General features: G+C 43.3%; 2 protein-coding genes across 7 annotated transcripts in view; one reads left to right on the forward strand and one right to left on the reverse strand.

Moving 5' to 3' along the window:
- The window catches only part of Nusap1 (nucleolar and spindle associated protein 1), a 49245-nt gene extending 45336 nt beyond the window's left edge, over positions 1-3909 (reverse strand). The window contains exon 1 of one of the 3 annotated variants that reach the window (XM_045157149.1): positions 3294-3909. In XM_045157149.1, coding sequence (XP_045013084.1) covers positions 3294-3410 — 117 coding nt within the window. In that variant the 5' untranslated portion in view covers positions 3411-3909. The remainder of the gene's footprint in view (positions 1-3293) is intronic. The other 2 variants (XM_045157150.1, XM_045157148.1) reach the window with 2 other exon arrangements.
- On the forward strand, positions 3728-21692 carry Oip5 (Opa interacting protein 5). Of its 4 annotated transcripts, none has more exons than XM_045157152.1 (6): positions 3728-4051; positions 4205-4271; positions 8463-8585; positions 12921-13002; positions 16188-16297; positions 21040-21692. In XM_045157152.1, the coding sequence occupies exons 1-5, from the start codon at positions 3742-3744 to the stop codon at positions 16281-16283; spliced, it is 678 nt and encodes a 225-aa protein (XP_045013087.1). In that variant the 5' UTR covers positions 3728-3741; the 3' UTR covers positions 16284-16297; positions 21040-21692. The 4 variants fall into 4 exon arrangements, with proteins under 4 accessions (XP_045013087.1, XP_045013089.1, XP_045013088.1 ...); XM_045157154.1 differs by having other exon boundaries at positions 21067-21692; XM_045157153.1 differs by lacking the exon at positions 21040-21692 and adding an exon at positions 18017-18077.
- The last annotated feature ends 212 nt before the right edge of the window (positions 21693-21904 follow it).

The following is a 21904-nucleotide window of genomic DNA, read 5'->3' on the forward strand; positions in this document are numbered from 1 at the left end:
GCTGGTGGCTGGGACAGGTGTGTAGTGTGGTGAGGCTAATCTTATAGGTCTCTGAGGATGAGGGAGCATTCTTTCTCTGCCCATTCTAAGAAATCTTACCTGGTTCTTTCCTGAAAGACTAACACTAGTCTGACTGTCTTTCTTTGCTTTTTAAGGTCAAGTGTAACAGGGCATGGTAATCCTAGCACATATGAGATGGAAGTAGGATTGTTGCAATTTCAAGACCAGACTGGACTAGAGTGAGTTATAGGGCTCCAGTGAGACCTTGCCCCCAAAACTCTTAGCCTCCCAAGTATTAGGATTAAAATCATCATGCCCCAGCTCTCTCGTTAAAAACATTTTATATATTTATTTGCATGTGTACGTTTGGGAGCACTAGGTCCTCTTGTTACTGCAAATGAACACCAAATGTTTGTATCACTTTTTGTGTTTAGCCTTATGTGGGTGGCTGGGGAATTCACCCAGTGTAGTAGCCTTTGTAAGCAAGCCATCTCCCCCTTAAAATAGGTTTGACCCCCTGGGTTTAGCTCTTTACTTCTCATACAATTTATCATTTGCCATCTGCTCAGTAAATGGCAGAGAGCTTGACATTTGGTTTGGGCTTTGAAGTACAGGAGAGGTTTTATTTATTTTTTTGGTTTTTTGGGGTAGGTCTTACCCTAGCCCAGGCTGACTTGGAATTCACTATGCAGTCTCAGGGTGGCCTTGAACTCATGGGAGTCATCCTAACTCTGCCTCCTGAGTGATGGGATTAAAGGCATGAGTCACCACACCTGGCTTATTTTTATAATAAGTTAATTTTTGTTTTTCGAGACAGGGTCTCACACCAGGCTAGCCTTGACCTCATGATGATCCTCCTACTTCAGCCTCCCTGGGACTAAAGGTGTATGCCACAGCGCCTTGTTCAGGAGATGTTTTATTTGGGTGTGAGCCTAGGTCACATGTACTCCAACTCCTCTTCATGATGATAATCCAATACCATGTAGCTATTAGTGATATAGCCTACTAACTGGAAGACTAAGGTCTTCTCTAGGAAGGAAGTTACTGGCATGGCAGAACCCAGTCTTTGTTGTTGTTGAGACAAGGTCTTATGTAGCCCAAGCTGGCCTCAAACTTTTTATGTAGCCAGTGAAGACCTTGAACTTCTGATCTTCTTGCTTTTGCCTTCAGTGCTGGGATTACAGGTGTGCACCTGATGTGGTGATTAATAGATAGGGTCTAGAATCAATACCCAACTGTTGGTGGTACCATTCATGGGCTGGAAGCCAGAAGCCAGTACAAAGAAGAAAGCCAGTTGAGTAAAGAACTAGCTAGCATTCATCTCTCTCTGCTTACTGAATGTGGATGCAATATAATGAGCCATCTAGACACTATTTAAGGGTTACAGAGACTGATAAACAAAGTGGACAAGTCCTGATGGGAAAACAGACTATTAACTAAGTAAGTTAGAAAGAAGTGATAGGATTGGGGCTATGAAGCAAAATCAACACTGGATGACTAAGGTTAAATAGGGATGCTCCTTTAGATGGTCAGCAAGGCCTCTCAGGGAGTGAGCAGCTGAGATACACATGAGATTAGAGGCAGCAGGTGAAACTGGATAAGTGATCACAGCCAGGCAGAGATGGTGGCACAGGCCTGCAATCAATTCCAGCATTTCAAAAGGTGAGGCAGGATGATCCCAAGTTCCAGGACAGCTTGAGCTATATATTGAGTTTGAGACTAGCCAGAGCTACAAAGAGTCCCTGTTTCATTAAAAAAAAAAAAAAATCCAGCCAGATAGCAAAAATCCTAAGGGATTAAGCTTTCTCCATTATGTTGGGGAGTCATGTCAACTGCAATAAAGCCCTAATGCCATTCAGAATCCCAACATTTTCCCCAACTACCTTGCAAATTTGAGATTCCAAGGCTTTTTTTTTTTTTTAACCAGTTTTGAAAGAGTGATCAGTATGTAAACAATTGTCCGAGATTGCCCCCAGGTATCCAATAATAGACTAAGAGATTGCAGGAACTATCACAGATCACACAGAACTACTAGTGGTAGGCAATCCCATTTCCAGATGCTGATCCAATTAAAAAATTTTTTTTTAGATTTTTATGTATGTATTTGCAAGGAGGGAGGGAGGGCAGGAGGGGGAGAGGGAGGGAGGGAAGGAGGGAGGGAGGGAGAGAGAGAGAGAGAGAGAGGGAGAGAGGGAGGGAGGGAGAGAGGGAGGGAGAGAGAGAACAGTGGGTGTGCCAGGACCTCTAGCCACTGCAAATAAACTCCAGATGCATGCACCACTTTGTGCATCTGACTTTATGTGGGTACTAGGCATTGCAGGCAAGTGCCTTAATCACTGAGCCATTTCTCCAGTTCCCCAATTCTTTTCAATTGCCTAAACAACAACCAGTATTAGATCATATTCCTTACGATCTCTGGGCCCATGTTTCCATACTGATAACCAGGGAAGTACCGCTAGACCTTCCAATAAAACTAAACCAACCGGCTGAGAAAGCATACTTGTGGGACAGGGGATGGGCCAGATGGCAGAGAAAACCAAGATCGATCCATAAGACAAGAAGATAGTGGGCTAACCACCACCAGAAGTGCCACCTCTACCACATCTGCCAGAGCTTAGGAGAAATTGCAGAGGAAGAGATGAGATGAATAGGGCTAGTTTAACTAACAATCAGCTCCAGGGTGATGGTGACAGACACAGTGATCAATCAAAACAGAAATCTAGAAGCTACAGAGAACTCAACACTAAATCAAACTGCCAACAGGCCTGCCATGGCTCATGGAACATTGCAGATGAAAGGGTGGGAAGACTGTAAGAGCCACAGTGTGGGAAGGAGCACCCTGAGTCATAGTGCCTCCACTACCCCACAGGGACTCAATGAGGTCTTCATGCCCCATAGTGATACCATGACACAATGGGTGAGGGGATGGAAGAGTATAACCTGCTATATTATAAAATAAAAATTAGGGCTGGAGGTCCTGGAGCGCACACACACTCCCTCTCTCCCAAATAAATAAGTAAAATATATAAAAAATTAAAAAATGACCAAACCCAAACACCTGTTTGAGGAAAAAGGTCTATATGAGTGCCTTTCCCCCGCAAAAGTCAGCTCAAAACAACCACAATGGCTTTCTCTTCCGTTTAGCGAATTTTAACCACAGCGAACTAAGTCTCTCAGCCCGAGGAGTGCACGCTGCGTCACCCAGGGGTCCCCTCTCCGTCCCAGCGCACCGCGTCTGCTCTAGGTCCCCATTTCCTTCCCGGCTCACCCAAATGCCCACCGCCAGCACCTACCCTTAGATTAGCCCGGAGCCCCAGACTCTTGGCTAAATTCTGCAGGTCACTGTACTTGAAGGACTCCAGCTCTTCCTCGGAAGGGACTGTCATCGCGTCCTGCAATCCTGGCGACATGGAGATCTGCGAGCCAAGCTCTGGTACAGCTCAAAATTGGCGCCACCCTAAGCGTTGCTGTATCAGAAATTCATACTCAGTTTAAAAATGAAGAATGCTGCATCTCCATTGGTTGGAAATGACTTAAAAGGCGGGGCTTATGCCGCTGACCAATAGAAAGGTTGATTTGGGGCAGACGCACGCTGTTGCACGCGTTTACTGCTACGCTGACGTCGAGAGGCCCGGCCGGGTGTGCGGTGGCGCCCGCGGCTCGCGTCGCCCAATGAGGACGCAGGAGGTCCGCTTGGGGCGGGATCTCGCGGGTGTTTGAAGCAGGCGCAGGCTGGGGAAGATGGCGGCCGGTTCGCGGCCGAGTCGCCGGCCCTTTGCCGAGCCGTCCTTGATTGACAGTCCTGAGGAGGCGACGACCTCTTCCTTAAGGACCTCGGCGGAGTGGGACACGGAGGTGGTGGAAGGGTTCTCGTCTGCCGGCCCCTGCAGGCTGGTCACGGAGGTGTCCCCCATGGAGCTGCGGCTGCCGGGGTGGCTGCAGCCGGACAGGTGCGCCGTGTTCCAGTGCGCGCGCTGCCACGCCGTGCTGGCCGACACTGTGCACCTCGCCTGGGACCTGTCCGCCTCCCTCGGGGCGGTGGCTTTCTCCCGTGAGTGCAGCGGGGTTGCCGGGGCACGTTAGGGTGGCCGCTCTCCTCCTGGCCGGGCGAGCGCCCTGCTGCTGGGCGCAGCCCCGGAATTGTTCGGCTTTTCTGTCCGGGACCCTCCGAGGATCGTACTCTGACCTGCGTTTGCCTTCCCAGGAGTCACCGAGAACGTCGTCTTGGAAGCGCCTCTTCTGGTTGGCATTGAAGGTTCACTCAAATACAGGTAAGTAGTACAGGATATCTGGTGATTCTGTAGTCCCTGACGTAATGACACTGAGGAGTGAGTAATTGACGCATACGTCATACGTTTTAAAGAAAGATTTTACTTATTTATGAGAGAGAGCTAGAGAGAATGGGTGTGCCAGGGCTTCCAGCCATTGTACACAAACTTCAAACGCATGTGCCCCCTTGTGCATCTGGCTTACGTGGGTCCTGGGGAATTAATCCTCAGACCGGGGTCCTTAGGCTTCACAGGCAAGCGCTTAACTGCTAAGCCATCTCTCCAACCCTTGATATATATATATTTTTTTACTTAAAAGATTTTTTTGTTTATTTTTTATTTATTTATTTGATAGTGACAGAGAGAGAAAGAGGCAGATAGGGAGAGAAGAGAGAATGGCCGCGTCAGGGCTTCCAGCCACTGCAAACGAACTCCAGACGCGTGCGCCCCCTTGTGCATCTGGCTAACGTGGGTCCTGGGGAATCGAGCCTCGAACCGGGGTCCTTAGGCTTCACAGAAAAGCGCCTAACCGCTAAGCCATCTCTCCAGCAACAGCCCCTGATATTTTAATTTTTGTAAACTTACTTTTTATTTACAGCTTCCATACTTACAGAAAATAAACCATGATAATTCCCTCCACTCCCCCACTTTCCCCTTCACAAATCCACTCACCATCATATCCCCTCTGTCCCTTCATTATTAGCCTCTCTTTTATTTTGATGTCATTATCCTTTCCTTCTATGAGGGTATTGAGAAGGTAGTAGAACTAGGTACTGCAAGGTTAAGGATATCAAGGCCAGTTTCTGTCTGGATGATTACAGTCCTACCCTTCCTTTGGGTCTTACATTCTTTCCGCCACCTCTTTCGCAATGGACCCTGAGCATTGGAGGGTGTGATAGAGATGTTTCAGTGCTGGACACTCCTCCGTCACTTATTCTTAGCACTATGGTGCCTTTTAGGTTATCCCAGTGATCACTGCCATCTGAAAAGAGAAGGTTCTGTAACCAAAAGTGAGGGTAGCATTAATATATAGTATGAACGTTAGGTAAAGTGCTAACAGGGTAGTTTGGTGAGCATAATATATGCATTTAGCCAGATAAGAGCAGGTGTTATACTCCTAATGCTCATGAAGTCTCCCACCAGAGGCTTTTGATTAGGTTTTCAGTACCAGGCATGTATTCCCTCCCAGAGAGCGGGCTTCCAGTCCAATTAGAGAGCAGTTGGTTTCTCCCATACCAGGCATGCCACGATTGCTCCTGTTCAGTCTTTTTGCCTGGTTGGCCAAACTTGAGGCTTGCAGTGTCCACTGTTTTCACCACTGGTGACCATAAGGTGCATGCTGTGCAGCTTTTTCCCGTTTTCTGTCAGCTGGTCTACAGGGAGGAGGTTTTTAGCTCATCCCCAGCTTTTCTCTTCACTTAAAAAAAAAAATAAATTTTATTTTTTTTCAAGGTAGGGTCTTTCTCCATCCCATGCTGACATGTAGCCTTAGGCTGGCTTTGAACTCACAGTGATCCTCCTACCTCAGTCTCTCAAGTGCTAGGACTAATGGTGTGCACCACCATGCCTGGCTTCATTTGTTTGTTGATTTTTGTGGTATGGTTTCACTGTAGCCCAGGCTGACCTGGAACTCATGTTGGTTTAGAGCTCATAATAATCCTTCCTGTACCTGGCTACCCTGAGCTTTGGATGTATTCAACCCAATGTTTATTTAAATGCAGTTTAACTTATATTGCTAATTGTTACATCAAATTCAAACATAAGAGTATAATTAGTATGTGCATACATGTCACTGAACCTGAACAGTTAGCAGTTCATGGGTAACCTTGTTTCATTTACAGCCATACCTACTTCCAGCAGTGTTTTGAAGCAGATGCCTGATGTTATGCTTCTATTTATAACTATTTTTTACCAGAATCTTTATAACGTAAAAACTTTTTCTCTTTTTCTTTGTTTTTATTTTTATTTTTTTGGTTTTTGTAGGTAGAGTTTTACCATACCTCAGGCTGACCTGGAATTCACTATGTAATCTCAGGGTGGCCACGAACTCATGGTGATCCTCCTACCTCTGCCTCCTGAGCACTGGGATTAAAGATGTGCACCACCACTCCTGGCACTTTTCTCTTTTTCTAAAAGATATAACCCAATTCAAAGAAAAGTATACTAGGAAACTACTTTTTGGAATAAGCTGAAATATTTATTCCATAGTGTTTATAGATTGATTCATCTTAAAACATTTATTATGGCTGGGGAAATAGCTCCGTTTGTAGAATGCTTGCCTGCTCAGCACAAAGCTCTGGGTTCATCCTCAGGACTTCATAAAACTGGGCACAGGAACTGGAGAGATGGCTCAGTGGTTAAGGCACATGCCTGCAAAGCCTAACAACCAAGGTTCGATTCCCCATTACTCACATAAAGTCAGATGCACAAAGTGGTCCATGCATCTGGAGTTTGTTTGCTGTCACAAGAAGCCCTGGTGCGCCCATTTTCTCTCTCTCCTCGGTAATAAATGAATAAATAATATACTTTAAAAAAACTGGGCATTGTATTTAGTAGTGAATGCCTGTAATCCCACCACTCAGGAGGATCACAAGTTCATGGCTAATCTTTGGCTACATAGTTCCAGGCTAGCCAAACACTTTTTTATTATAGAGAAATTTACAAAACCTCTACTGATGTAATAAGTCTAATGTAATGTAAATATATTTTATTTATTTGCAAGCAGATAGAAGAGAGACAGAGAGGACAGGTGCACTAGGCCTCTAGCCACTGTGAATGAAATCCAAATGCATGGACCTCTTTGTGCAGCTGGGTTTGCATGGGTACGAGGGAATTGAACCTAGGTGGTTAGATTTTGCAGCCAAGTGCCTTAACTGCTAAGCCAACTTTCCAGCCCTCCCCATGTGACTTTTAAAGAATCTTTTCCTTTTGTATGCACATGTGGTGTGTATGCATGTTTGCATGCGAGTGTGCGTGTATGTGAGGACCAGAAGTCGATGTTGTCTTCCTCTATCATGCTCCACTTCACTAAGACAGGATCGGCTACTGAGCAAGACCTAAAGATCCTGCCTCTGCCTTCCTAGTGCTGAGATTTTATGCACCTGATAGTGCACCCAGCTGAGGATCTGAACTCAGGTCTTCATGCTTGTATAGCAAACATCTCTCTGCACCCCATCTCCTTAAAAAAATATTTGAGAAAGGGAAACAGCAAAAGCGGGGAGGGACGGAGAGAGACAGAGAGAATGAATGAGAATGGATGCCCAGGGCCTCCTGCTGCTGCAAATAATCCCCTCTTACCAGCATCACTTTGTGCATCCAGTATTATGTGGGTACTTAGGAACTGAACCCTAGCCATCAGGCTTTGCAAGAAAAGTGCTGTGAACTGCTGAGCCTCCTCTCCAGCCCTCCAAAATCTCTCTCTCCCTCTCCCTCTTTTTCAAACATATTTTATTTATTTATTTGGGAGAGAGAGAGAATGGGCATGCCAGGGCCTCCAACCACTGCAAACGAACTCCAGATACTTGCACCCCCTTGTGCATGTGGCTTATGTGGGTCCTAAAGAATTGAACTGAGATCCTTTGGTTTTTCAGGCAAATGCCTTAACTGCTAAGCTCTCTCTCCAGCCCCAAACCTCTTTTACAAATCTTTTTAAAAAAATTTTTTTTGGGTTTGTTTATTTGAGAGAGAAAGAGGCAGAGAGAGAGAGAGAATGGGTGCGCCAAGGCCTCCAGCCACTGCAAACAAACTCCAGACGTGTGTGCCCCCTTGTGCATCTGGCTAACGTGGGTCCTGGGGAATCAAGCCTTGAACCGGGGTCCTTAGGCTTCACAGGCAAGCGCTTAACCGCTAAGCCATCTCTCCAGCCCTTTTTTTTTTTTTTTTTTTTGAGGTAGGGTCTCACTCTAGCTCAGGCTGACCTGGAATTCAGTGTGTAATCTCAGGGTGACCTCGAACTCACAGCAATCCTTCTACCTCTGCCTCACGAATGCTGGGATTAAAGGCATGTACCACCAAGCCCAGCTCAAAAATCTTTTAATATAGGGTCTAGCTTATATCAGGCTGCCTGTACTCAAGATCCTCCTCCCTCAGCCTTCCAAGTGCTAGGATTATAGGCATATGTATAACAGGCGAGAGTGATTGTTATTTATTAGTTCTCACATTTTCCTTCTTCCTATATTCTACTTTTTTGTTTAGCACATACAACATCTTATTCTGTAGTTCCTGTGGGATTCCCATTGGTTTCCATTTATATTCCACCCATGCATCTCTGGCTGCATTGAGAGGTCACTTCTGCCTTTCCTGTGATAAAATGGTGTGGTAAGTGTACAAAGATACTATTTATCAAATAAGGTTTACAAAATCTGAAAAGACAGATGTGTTTGTACCAAGAAAGACACCAAAAGTCAGTTAATATTTTTTACAAAACAAAAACAAAAAACCAATAAAACCCAAATATAACCATGAACATTACAATTGTTTTAGATTTATTTTCATTATTCCATGTCTTAACAGTCATACCATGGAATAATTTAAAAGGGTATTCTTCATTAAAAAAATTGTAGAAGGTAAATTTTGTGAAATAGTGTTGCCATAGATACTTTTTGGTTTTATGCCCTGCTTCATATCTCTCCTCTAGGATGAGACTTTGTGTCTATGATTGTGTCATTGGTGATACCACTTCTGGATATGAGATCAAGAACTTCCAACTGACCCAAGCTGGCATGGTAGCTCATGCCTATAATCCCAGCACTTGGAAGGTTGAGGCAAGCAGATTGTCTTGACTTCAAGGCCATGGTCTGCATAGTGACTTCTCAGGGAGACTAGCCTAGGTTACAGAGTGTGAGACCCTGTCTAAAAAGACAATTGAAGAAAGCACAGTAATTTATACTTGAGACCCTAGCTGGGCATGGTAGTGTGAGCCTATAATCCAAGTACTTGGTAGGTGGAGGCGGAAGGGATCAAGTATTCAAGGTTATCCTCAGCTACATAGTTCGAAGCCAACTTGGGCTACAGGGGACCCTATCAAAGAGAGAGGGTAGGAGCTAGAGAGGGAAAAGGGAGGGGAAGAGGACAAAAAGAGCATTTACAACTGATCCAAGCTAAGCCCATCAGATTTTGTACCACAGGAATTTGAGATGAGGGCCTGCAGATGCTCGTTATTTGTAGATGGTAGTGGCACTAAACTTGGAAAGTGAAAGCACTACATTTGGGGTACTTCTATATTTTACACCCAGATGCAAAGAAAAATCACTGAGCTATATTCTTAGCCCCTTTTTGGTTTTTTAAGAAAAATACTTTTATTTATTTATTGGAGAGAGAGAGGGGGGGGGAAGCAGATTGAATGAATGGGTGGATCAGGGTCTTCAGCCACTGCAAACCAACTCCAGACACATGTGCCACCTTGTGACCTTGTGCCATCTGGCTTACATGGGTCCTAGGGAATTGAACCTGGGTCCTTATGCTTTGCAGGCAAGCACTGTAATAGCCCTCCCTCCAGCCTCCTTTTTTTTTTTTTTTCCCTCGAGGTAGGGTCTCATTCTGGTCCAGGCTGACCTGGAATTAACTATATAGTCTAGGGTGGCCTTGAACTCACAACGATCCTTCTACCTCTGCCTCCACACCACCACACACATCTCCTTTTTGGTTTTTTTTTTTTTTTTAAATATTTTTTAAAATTTTATTTATTTATTTATTTGAGAGAGACAGACAGATAGAGGAAGAGAGAGAGAATGGGCGCACCAGGGCTTCCAGCCTCTGCAAACGAACTCCAGACACGTGCGCCCCCTTGTGCATCTGGCTAACGTGGGACCTGGGGAACCGAACCTCGAACCGGGGTCCTTAGGCTTCACAGGCAAGCGCTTAACCGCTAAGCCATCTCTCCAGCCCTGGTTTTTGATTTGAAATAGTCTCACTGAATTGAACTCTGTAGTCCACGCAAGTAAGCCTTTAACTTTCAGTCCTACCTCAGCCTCCCAAATAGTTGGGATTACAAGCCTGAACTGCTTAAGTCTAGTTGAAAGTCTTAAATAAAAATCAGCTGTTGAGAGCCGGGTGTGGTGGCACACACCTTTAATCCCAGCACTTGGGAGGCAGGGGTAGGAAGATCGCCATGAGTTTGAGGCTACCCTGTGAAAAGATAGTGAATTCCAGGTGAGCCTGAGCTAGAGTGAGACCCTGTCTCGAAAAACAAAAACAAAAACAAAAAACAAACCCAAAAACCAAACCAAAACAAAAAGTCAGCTGTTGATAAGCTGGTTTGTGCCAGGCATTATGCCTTTCATTTTCTATTTTTGTTTTGAGGTAGGGTCTCATATAATCCAAGCTGACCTGGAATTTATCTTTGTGGTTGAGGATGACTTTAAACTCCTCATTCCCCTGTGTCTATCAATCTCCCTCGTGTTGGGATTACAGTTACCCAGCAGGGTGCCCAGTTCCTCACTACCCTACACACTGAGTTTTTTTTTTTTTTTTTTTTTTGAGAGAGATGGTCTCACTCTAGCCCAGGTTGACCTGGAATTCACTCTGTAGTTTCAGGGTGGCCTCAAAGTCATTCTCCTACCTTAGTCTCCCAAGTACTGTCATTAAAGGCATACCTACCATGCCTGGCCCAAGTTCTTTCTTATATATAATTAAACAGGCTTTTAGAAAGATGAGAGAGTTAAGATTTGAATCCATTACCCCAGTGTTCATTTTTCTTGTGCAAAACATAAAGTCTTCTGGTGGCTCGTGCTTGTAATCCAAGCCAGCACTTGGGAAGTTGAGGTTAGAGAATCAAAAGTTGGAGACCAGCTTTAGTTATTGAGACCTAGTTTCAATAGCAATAAAAAAAAATATATATAAACACATCCATTTTTCTCCATTCAGTGTACTTAAGTGTCTGAAGCTGTGTTATGGGTGCCTAAACAATAAAATGGACAAGGAAAGCCCATCTTTTACTATGATGCTGCTTACTGTGTTATTGGGTTTGCCATTTGTTCCTTGTAGATTTCTATCAGGAAATATACTTGAAATAGGATATTTTGTTCCTCCTCTTCATTATATTTATTTCTGGACAGGATCTTTCTATGTAGCCCTGGCTGGTCTGGAACTTGATATATATCCTAGGCTGGCCCTGAACTTGTGGTGACTTGTCACAATCTTCCTGCTTCTGCCTTCCAAAATTCTACTAGAATTAAAAAAAAAATTTTTTTTCTGATTTATTTTTTATTTATTTATGAGAGAGGATGAGAGAGAGAGAAAAAGAAAATATGGGTGTGCAGGGCCTCCAGCCACTACAAATGAACTCCAGATGCATACACTACTATGTGCATCTGGCTTACATGGGACCTGGAGAATCAAACCTGGGTCCTTAGGCTTCACAGGCAAGTGCCTTAGCCACTAAGCCTTCTCCCCAGCCCCAAATGCTAGAATTTTAGGTGGGTGCCATCATATGCCTGGCTTCTAATTTCTTCTTAGATAATTCCTATGTAGACATAAATTTAAAGAGAAAAAGAAATAGTTCTCTAAAAATACACAAGTACATTAAATGAAGAAAAATTGAAGCATTATTTTAAAGATTTAATACTCAAAGAAATCAAAGCATATCCACTACAAAGTGCCTTTGGGATATGCAGCTTCCTTTAGTATGGCAGAAATGGGTATACTGCAAACAGCCCTCAGCCATTTTCCCACAGTTAGGTTTCCAAACCATCTCTTTCCTGTCCCATGTGTCACAGCCAGTGTAAGCATACCTGCCTTAGATCAGCCATGACCACAGTCACTTGTTCTCCTTCTGAGGTGAGAGGGTCCAGAAGGGACAGGAAAAGGAACAATCTTTTTAAGACACTTGCTTGCCTTTAGAAGAATCATAATAACCTAAAAACAAAAGGCTTTTTTTGGGTCCGTACCAGTGAGTCGGGTATAATGGTGTCTCCACTTCCCCCAAATGGGCAGCTTGGAAGAGGAAAGATGGGTTTTCAGCAGAGTGAGCACATTTTCATATACTACACTCCTCGCTGGGTGCCTCTGTCCTGCATACAGTCTCTTCATATTGATGTCAGGCTAGTAGGATGTGAAATGTGAATATGTATAGTGTCTGCATTACTAATTAAATAATATAAGTTAATATTGAATGCTTAATGAATTAACTTTGAGGGAAAAAGATAGTACTCATATCTCATAATCTTAAAATTTATGTTCATGATTCACTTGGCTTGGGAATCCTTTACTCGTCATTATTCATATGGCCCTGATGTTTGTCCTGAGGTAAGTTTTCCCTTGGGAATAAATGAGAATGGGTACATTTTCTACTTGAGTTGAGATTTTTTTTCCCCCAATGAAGTACACCATGAAACTTGAAATCATTCAGGAGGCAGGCTTTATATATGTATACATATATATATATATATGTGTGTAAATTATTTACTTATTTGTGAGTGAGAGAGAGAAAGAGGAAGGTACAGAGAGAAAGAGAGAGTGAGTGAGTGAGTGAGAGTACAGGCACACCAGCATTTGCTTACATGAGTATTGGGGAATCGAACCTGGGTCCTTAGGTTTCACAGACAAGTGCCTTAACTGCTAAGTCATCTCTCCAGCCCTAGATAGATATTTTAGAGAGTAAATTGTGCTAACTGGTAATATTAATTAACATTTTTCTCCGTGTTTTCTATCTAGCTATCTTTTAAAAACAAAAGCCATAGTAAATGCATCTGAGATGGATATTCACCATGTACCTCTACCAGAAAAAATTACAGAGGTAAAACTGGTTGTATGATTTAATATAACATTTTCTCTTTTTAAAAAATTATTTTAAATTTATGATATATGTGTGTGCACGTGCATGTGTATGGGTATGTGTGGGCCTCCTCCCACTGCAAATGAACACTAGAAATTTGTGCCACTTTTTACATTCAACTGTGTGAATGGCTTGGGAATTGAATATAGGCTAGAAGGTTTTGCAACCAAACACCTTTAACCAACCACCTTCTCATCCCCCCCCCTTTTTTTTTTTGAGGTAGGGTCTCACTCTAGCCCAGGCTGACCTGGAATTCCCTATGTAGTCTCGGGTAGCCTTGAACTCATAGCAATCCTACCTCTGCCTCCCAAGTGCTGGGATAAAGGCATGAGTCACCATGCCGGGCTCAGCACCACCCTCCCCTTTTAATATAAATATAAATATAAATATAAATATAAATATAAGTATAAATATATATGTATGTATGTATGTGTGTGTGTGTGTGTATATATATGAATTTTTTTTTTATTTAAGAAATGGAGGTAGATAGAGAGGGAATGGGTGCACCAGTGCCTCTGGCCACTGCATATGAACTCCAGATACATGCACCACCTTGTGTATCTGGCTTATTTGGGTCCTGGGGAATTGAACCTAGGTCCTTTGGCTTTGCAGGCAAGTGCCTTAACCACTAAGCTATCTCTCTAGCCCCTGGCTCAGCCCTTTTAAAATTAATTTTTTTTTTACTTATTTACATGGATGTGTGTATAGGTATGTACGCACCAGCATCTTTGCCGCTGCAAACAAATGCCAGATACATGTACCTGTTTTTCTTTTGGTTTTTCGAGGTAGGGTCTCGCTCTAGCCCAGGCTGACCTGTAATTCACTATGTAGTCTCAGGGTGGCCTCGAACTCGACAATGATCCACCTACCTGTACCTCCCAAGTGCTGGGATTAAAGGCATGCACCACCATTCTCAGTCCAGATACATGTACCTTTTTTTTTTTTTTTTCGAGGTAGGGTCTCAGTCTAGTTCAGACTAACCTGGAATTCACTATGGAGTCTCAGGGCGGCCTTGAACTCACGGTGCTCCTCCTACCTTTGCCTCCCGAGTACTGGGATTAAAGGCGTGCGCCACCACACCCGGCACATGTACCTTTTTTGTATCTGCCTTTATATAGATGCTGGGGAATTGAACTTGGGCTAACAGGCTTTGTAATTAAGCACCTTTAATCATTGAGAAATCTCTCCAGCCCTACCCCCCCTTTTTTTTTCTCCTGAGGTTGGGTCTCACTCTTGTCCAGGCTGAACCGGAACTCACTCTGTAGCTCCAGGCTGGCCTTGAACTCATGGCACTCCTCCTACCTTTGCTTCCTGAGTGCTGGGATTAAAGGTGTACACAACCATGCCCATTCCCCTTTTTTCAAGTAATGCTGTGGATCAGGTTTATATTCTATCTCTTAATATTGACAGTTCTTGGTAATTTGTACCAATGAATTTAAGGATGATACAGTGGTGTGATATGCTAATAAGCTTGGATACTTTGTTCTTGATTGAATTTACGAGAAGCAAAATGGTGAAACAATACATATACTTTTTTTCTTTTTTTTCGAGATAGGGTCTCAACTGTGGTCCAGACTGACCTGGAATTAACTATGTAGTCTCAGGGTGGCCTCGAACTCTCGGCAATCCTCCTACCTCTGCCTCCCAAGTGCTGGGATTAAAGGCGTGTGCCACCATACCTGGCTCATATATATATTTTTAGTATTTTATTTACTTATTTGAGAGAGAGAGAGAACGGGCTAGCCACTGAAAAGGAACTCCAGACACATGCACCATCTTGTGCATCTGGCTTTATGTGGCTGTTGGGGAGTTGAACCTGAGTCCTTTGGCTTTGCCAGCAAGTGCCTTAACTGCTAAGCTCTCTCTCGCTCCCCATATTTGGGGAGGGAGGGTTGACATGGGGTTTCACTGTAGCTCAGGCTGACCTGGAATTCATTATGTTGTTTCAGGGTAGCCTGGAACTCCCAGTGATCCTCCTACCTCTGCTTCCCAAGTGCTGGGATTAAAGGTGTGCACCATCACGTCCGGCCTAGCAATTTGTATTTTTTAAATTACAGCACTTGGGAGGCAAAGGTAGGAGGATCACTGTGAGTTCAAGGCCAGCCTGGAACTACAGAGTGAGTTCCAGGTCATCCTGGGTTAGTATGAGACCCTACTTGGAAAAACCAAAATTAGAGAAAAAGCAAAAAAACCCCAAACAAACTAAAAAACAACAAAAAACCCCCCAATCTGCTTATTTGTATGTGTGGGAGGGCCGCACATGTGCCACTTTGAATCTGGCTCTACATAGGTACTGGTGAATGAACCAATGCTGATATGCTTTGCAAGTAATCATCTCCAACCACTAAGCCTTCTCCCCAGACCACTAAAGCCATATTTTAAGATCTAGTTTAGGAGGAGGGGTGCTCAACTCCTGTATGACTGTATTCTTTTTGTTGGGCATGGACATTGCCATCTTACATAGATCTGTTGTTTGAATGTCTTACAAGAAATAGTGGTGAAAGCTGGGCATGGTGGCACATGTTTTTAATCCCAGTACTTGAGAGGCAGAGGTAGAAGGGTCTCTATGAGTTCAAAGCTAGCCTCAGACTACATGGTGAATTGAATTCCAGGTCAGCCTGGGCTAGAGCAAAACCCTACCTTGAAAAAAAAAAAACAACAAACAGAAATAGTGTGAAAGAATTATTAAGTGCTTTTCTTTCTTTTTCTTTTTTTTTTTTTGGTGTTGAGAATTGGAGCCATGGCCTTGCACATGCTTTGCTACTGAGCTATATCCACAGTACAGTAGTAGTTTCACAAGCACAGCCATTTAATTGATAGAATTTACTGGAGACAGTTAGTGAAAACTCAAAACACTCATTTTAATCCATACAAAGGGTGTCTGATTTTAACTGGTTAGGATTGTTGAGCAGTTTGTTTCAGGGCAGTGTCACAAATAGGAGAGCAGTACAGAAATAAGCCATCACACCTGCCTTTTTATGTGGGTGCTGGGAATTGAACTCAGGTCCTCATGCTTTCATGCTGCAAGTGCTGTTATCCACTGAGCCATCTCCTCAGAGCCTAAAATTGCATAAATCTGAAGTGACATTACAACCAAATTTAGAGTTAATGTAAGATTCCTTGACAATTTTGTATTCTCTTCCCAGCTAAAAGAGCGGATAATGCTAACGCATACTCACTTAAATTCACTAATGAAGATTCTGAAGGACATGATTCCTGATTGTTCCAACCAAGAAAAGTGACACAGATCTGAGATGTGAGTATCAGATTCAGAAGGCTTTCTATCTTCAACAACAGATGATATGTGGTCATTTTTAATGAATGGGGGATGCTGGACATAGTGGCTCAGCAGTTGAGAGGAAGAGGCAGAAAGTTCACCAGCTCAGTCATCCTTAGCTGCATAGAAAGTTGGGGGCCATCCTGGAATACACAAAACCCTGTGTCAAAAGCAAAATAAAGTGAAAGTAAAAATGAATGGGGTGTGTGGTTTGTTTATGTGTGTTTTTCCAAATGACTTGTGAAGCTGTTCTTTTTCTATTTTTGAAATAGGGTCTTATGTAGCCTAGGCTGACTTCAAATTCCCTATGTAGGCCAGGCTGGCCTTGAACTCCTGATTCTTCTGCCTCCTTCTCCTCCTGAACGCTAGGATTACAGGTATGTGCCATCATACCTGATAAGGCTGTTCTTAGATGAGAAAGTCTGCTGTCCAGGTTTTGTAGCTATTTGCCTTGTTTTAGAGTTGTAGATATAGCTCAATGGTAGAGTACTTGCCTAGCGTGCATGAAATTCTGCCTTCAATTCTTAGTACCAGAAAAAAATAAACAAAAAGCAGGACTGGTGAGAAGGCTCAGCTGTTAAAGGCATTTGCTTGTTGGTTCGATTCCCCAGTACCCACATAAAGCCAGATTCACAAAGTGTCATATTGTGGCTGGAGGTTGCTTGCATTGACTGGAGGCTTTAGTCCACCTATTCTCTCTCTCAAATAAATAATAAATATTACAAAAACATGCTTACTTTGCCATATGTGGTGGCACACACTTGTAACCCCAGCACTTGGGAGGTGGAGGTAGGGAGGATCAGGAGTCTCAAGGTCATCAGTATCACAGTGAGTTTGAGGTCAACCTGGAATTGTTTTAGTTCACTGGTGTCCTAATACCTATCTTTGAAAGCACCTTTAATTGCTAATCACAGATCAGTCAATGCCCCTTGAGTCCATTGATCTAAGATGCACAGTTGGTCAGAAAATAGAAGTGGGATTATGTTGATTTGCTGCTCTTCTTACATGGATCAGTTATGTGAATTCTGATAAAGCATTTTTCTTATATTAAATTTTTTATTGCTGGGCATGGTGGCACATACCTTTAATCCCAACACTGGGGAGGCAGAGGTAGGAAAATCATGGTTAGTTCAAGACCAGCTTGGAGCTACATAGTGTGAGTTCCAGATCAGCCTGGGCTACAGCAAGACCTTACTTACCTCAAAAAACTAAAAAAAAAAAAAAAAAAAAATTATTTATTTGTATGTTGGGGGCATATGTCATGACACACTTATGGAGGTCAGAGGACAACTTTGAAGTCTCTGTGTTCTACTTTCTTTGAGACAGGGTCTCTTGCCACTGCAAATAACTGCCAGACTGCCAAGGAAAATCAGACTGGCTGGCTCAAAAGATTCATATTTTCCTGGTCCTTCCTCCCGTTGTCATTGTTGTAGGCATATTAGGATCACAGATGCAGGTGCCACTTCACATTTGCTTTGTGTGGATGCTGGGGAATGGAACCTAGGCTGTCAGGCTTTTCAAGCAAGTGCCTTTTAAGTGCTGAGCCATCTTTCATGCCTTATTTTTTTCTTATGTAAAATAGATATATAATGTTATATAGGTTAATAAGTTGACTATATGTTATGGTTTGTATCAGTTGTTCCCATAAACTGACGTGTTCTGAATTCTTCACTCTTTTTTTTTTTCCCTTTTTTTCAGGGTAGGATCTTGTTCTAGCTCAGGCTGACCTGGAATTCACTATGTAGTCTCAGAGTGACCTCAAACTCTCAAGAGATCCTCCTTCCTCTGCCTCCTGAGTGCTGAGATTAAAGGCATGTACCACCGTGCCCAGCTTTTATTTTTTGTTTTTTTTGAGATAAGGTCCTGCTCTAGCCCAGGCTGACCTGGAATTCACTCTGTATTCTTAGGGTGGCCTTGAACTCATGGTGTTCCTCCTACCTCTGCCTCCCAAGTGCTGGGATTAAAGGTATGCACCACCACATCCGGGCGTGTTCTGAATTCTTGGTACCCATCTGATAGCAATTTTGGAGGTGGAGCCTTGCTGGAGGAGGTGTGTTGTTGGGGGTGGGCTTATGGATGTTACATCCCATCTCACTGTCTTGCTGATGTTTGCAACCTGCTGCGTAGAGGTGATGTCCAGCCTGTTCTCATGCATGCTTTCTTTGCCACCATGAAGCCAAAGTAACTCTGGTCTTTGTCCCAGCATTGAGAAGGTGACTGTAACCCTACATAATAAACTTGTGGGCTTTTGTTTTTTTGGTGTCTTTTTCTGGTGTTTTTTAAAAAATATTTTTTATAATTTTTTGTTTATTTTTATTTACTTGAGAGCGACAGGCAGAGAGAGAGAGAGAGAGAGAATGGGCACGCCAGGGCCTCCAGCCACTGCATATGAACTCCAGACGTGTGCGCTCCCTTGTGCATCTGGCTAATGTGGGTCCTGGGGAATTGAGCCTTGAACTAGGGTCCTTAGGCTTTGCATGCAAGCTTCTTTAATTGCTAAGCCATCTCACCAGCCCCCCCCCTTTTTTTTTGAGGTAGGATCTCACTTAGGGCTGACCTGGAATTAGTCTCAGGGTGGCCTTGAACTCACAGTGATCCTTCTACCCCTGCCTCCCAAGTGCTGCGATTAAAGGCATGCACCATCACACCTGGCCCTTTTTTGGTGTTTTGAGGAGAGAGGGTCTCATATATGCCAGGCTGGTCTAATAATCATTGTGTAGCTGATGACCTTGAACTCTTGATCTTCTTGCCTCCACCTCACAAATGCTGGGATAACAGGCATGTACCACAATGCTGGATTCAATCTTAATGGTAATAATGATTGTGATAAGACACAATACACTCACCTAAGTGCTATTCTCTTTAATTTTCTGCATTTAAACTTTGGCTGAAAAGTTTATTAAAATATTTTCTTAGGGCTGGAGAGATGGTTCAGAGATTAAGGCATTTGCCTGAAAAGCCTAATGACCAGGGTTCCATTCTCCAGTACCCACATAAAGCTGAAAGCACATGCATCTGGAGTTTGTTTGCAGTTCCTAGAGGTGTTGGTGTGCCCATACTCTCTCTGTGTGTCTGTTTGTATTTCTCTGCTTGCAACTAAGTAAAATATATTTTTTAAAAATGTCAAGATTTAATTTTAAAATTATTCACTTAATAAAGTTTAAGGTGTGAAATCAAGATTCTAGCGTAAAAAAATTAAGAACAGCCAACCTGTTTCTTCACAAAATTTATAATCTAGTTAGAGAATGACACAATTGTAAACATAAAATTAGGACTGTTGGGTGTTGAAGGAATTGAATATGCTACAAGCACACATAGCAGGTGACTGGCTTATTCTGCACTTCAGGGAAGGACTCTCTCTCAAAGCAGAGTTTCAGAGTGTTCTGAAAGAAGTGGAATTTATAAGATGGTGGCAGGAATAGCATGTGTAAAAGTCATGTAAGGTTCGTTCTGTGAAACCCTTTAGATGTCTGCTTTTTTCTTTTTTCCGAGGTAGGGTCTCGCTCTAGCCCGGGCTGACCTGAAATTCACTATGTAGTCTCAGGGTGGCCTCGAACTCACAGTGATCCTCCTACCTGTGCCTCCCGAGTTCTGGGATTAAAGGTGTGTACCACCACGCCTGGCATCTGCAAATGTTTTGAAGGTAGCCTGAAACCAGAATGTACAAAGCCTGGCTTCTTGAAGGGTGTTTTCCCCCTAGAAAATAGGGAACATTAAGAATCTTAAAGACAGAGCTGGGTGTGGTGGTACATGCCATTAATACCAGCACTTGAGAGGCACAGGTAGGATCACTGTGAGTTCGAGGCCACCCTGAGACTACATAGTGACTTCTAGGTCAGCCTGGGCCAGAGAGGAACCCTACCTCAAAAAACAAAAAGCAAAAATAATCTTAGAGACAGAGGTTTGCTGTGTTTTTTTGGTTTTAGACCCTCATTATAGTTGTCCTGTGAACGGTGGGTGGGAGGGGCCCAGGACTTCATATTAGGTACGTCACCACTCTACCACTGAGCTACACCCATAAACCAATAGCTTTGGTTTTTGGTTTATCCAGGTTGGGCTTCACTCTAGCCCAGGTTGACCTGGAATTCATCAAGTAGTCTCAGGGTGGCCTAGAACTTTCAGTGATCCTATTTCTGCCTCCTGAGTGCTGGGATTAAAGGCATGTGCCACCACACCTGGCTTCCCAATACTATTTTTCTTAATCTCTGGATTTGCCCTTTTGGGTAGAAAATTAAGTGGTTGAGCCTAAGATCAAATTAAGGTGGATGGTGTGTGTGTGTGTGTGTGTGTGTGTGTGTGTGTGTGTGTACACATATTCATTGAAGGAAAAAATAACACTTCTTCCATTTTTAAAAAATATTTTTTTTATTTAAGAGAGAGAAAGAGGGAGGAAGGGAAAGGGAGGAGAGAGAGAGAGAATGGGTGTGCTAGGGCCTCTAGCCACTGCAAATGAACTCCAAATGCATGTCATGCACCACCTTGTGTACATGGGCTTTGGGGTATCGAACCTAGATCCCTTGGCTTCGCAGACAGGTGCCTTAATTGCTAAGCCATCTCTCCAGCCCCCTCTTCCACTTTTGAAAGGTACACTAAATATAGCATGCTGGTAAGTGAGCAGACTATAGAACCAAACTGTTTAGCTTCAGTTTGTGGCCTAATTACTAGCCATGAACTTGAAAAATCAAACTCCTTTTTTTTTGTTTTGTTTTAATGTAAAACAGGGATAAAACTAGTCACTCCATCTACAGGGAGGATTAAAAGAATTAAAGAGTATACATAATTGGAACAACTGGATACTCCAAGGAAGAAAAAAAAAAAGAAACTGAATCTTCCTCTGTGTAAATCAAAGAAATGTGAAGATCTACATGTTAAAGGTGCAAAAGCTTTCAGAACAGAACACAGGAAGAAATCTTCATTATCCCAAGGTAAAACAAACAAACAAACAAAAAAAACCCGGGTGTGGTGGCACACACTTTTAATCCCAGCACTTGGGAGGCAGAGGAAGGAGGATTGCCGTGAGTTCGAGGCCACCCTGAGACTATAGTGAATTTCAGGTCAGCCTGGGCTACAGTGAGACCTACCTCGAAAGACAAAAACAAATTCCCTAATCACTAATCATATGAAAGACTTCAGTACTTTACAGTTCAGAGCTTCAACAAAAGACAGATTGAGGCTGGGGCACACCTTTAATCCCAGCAATGGGGAGGCAGAGGCAGGAGGATCACTGTGAACTTGAGACCACCCTGAGACTACATAGTTAATTCCAGGTCAGCCTGGGCCAGAGTGAGACCCTACCTAGAAAAACCAATGGAAAAAAAAAAAGACTAATATGTGGAAAATATATACCAACTGCTGTACATCAGAGAAAATCCAATTAAAAATTGGCAAAATAGGGCTGGAGAGATGGCTTAGTTGTTAAGCACTTGCCTGTGAAGCCTAAGGACCCTGGTTTGAGGCTCGATTCCCCAGGACTCATGTTAGCCAGATGCACAAGGGGGCGCACACATCGAATTTGTCTGCAGTGGCTGGAAGCCCCGGCGCGCCCATTCTCTCTCTCTCTCTACCTCTTTCTGTCTGTCGCTTTCA

The sequence above is a fragment of the Jaculus jaculus genome, chromosome 8 (assembly GCF_020740685.1).
Source record: "Jaculus jaculus isolate mJacJac1 chromosome 8, mJacJac1.mat.Y.cur, whole genome shotgun sequence".
NCBI classification, from domain to species: Eukaryota; Metazoa; Chordata; class Mammalia; order Rodentia; family Dipodidae; genus Jaculus; species Jaculus jaculus.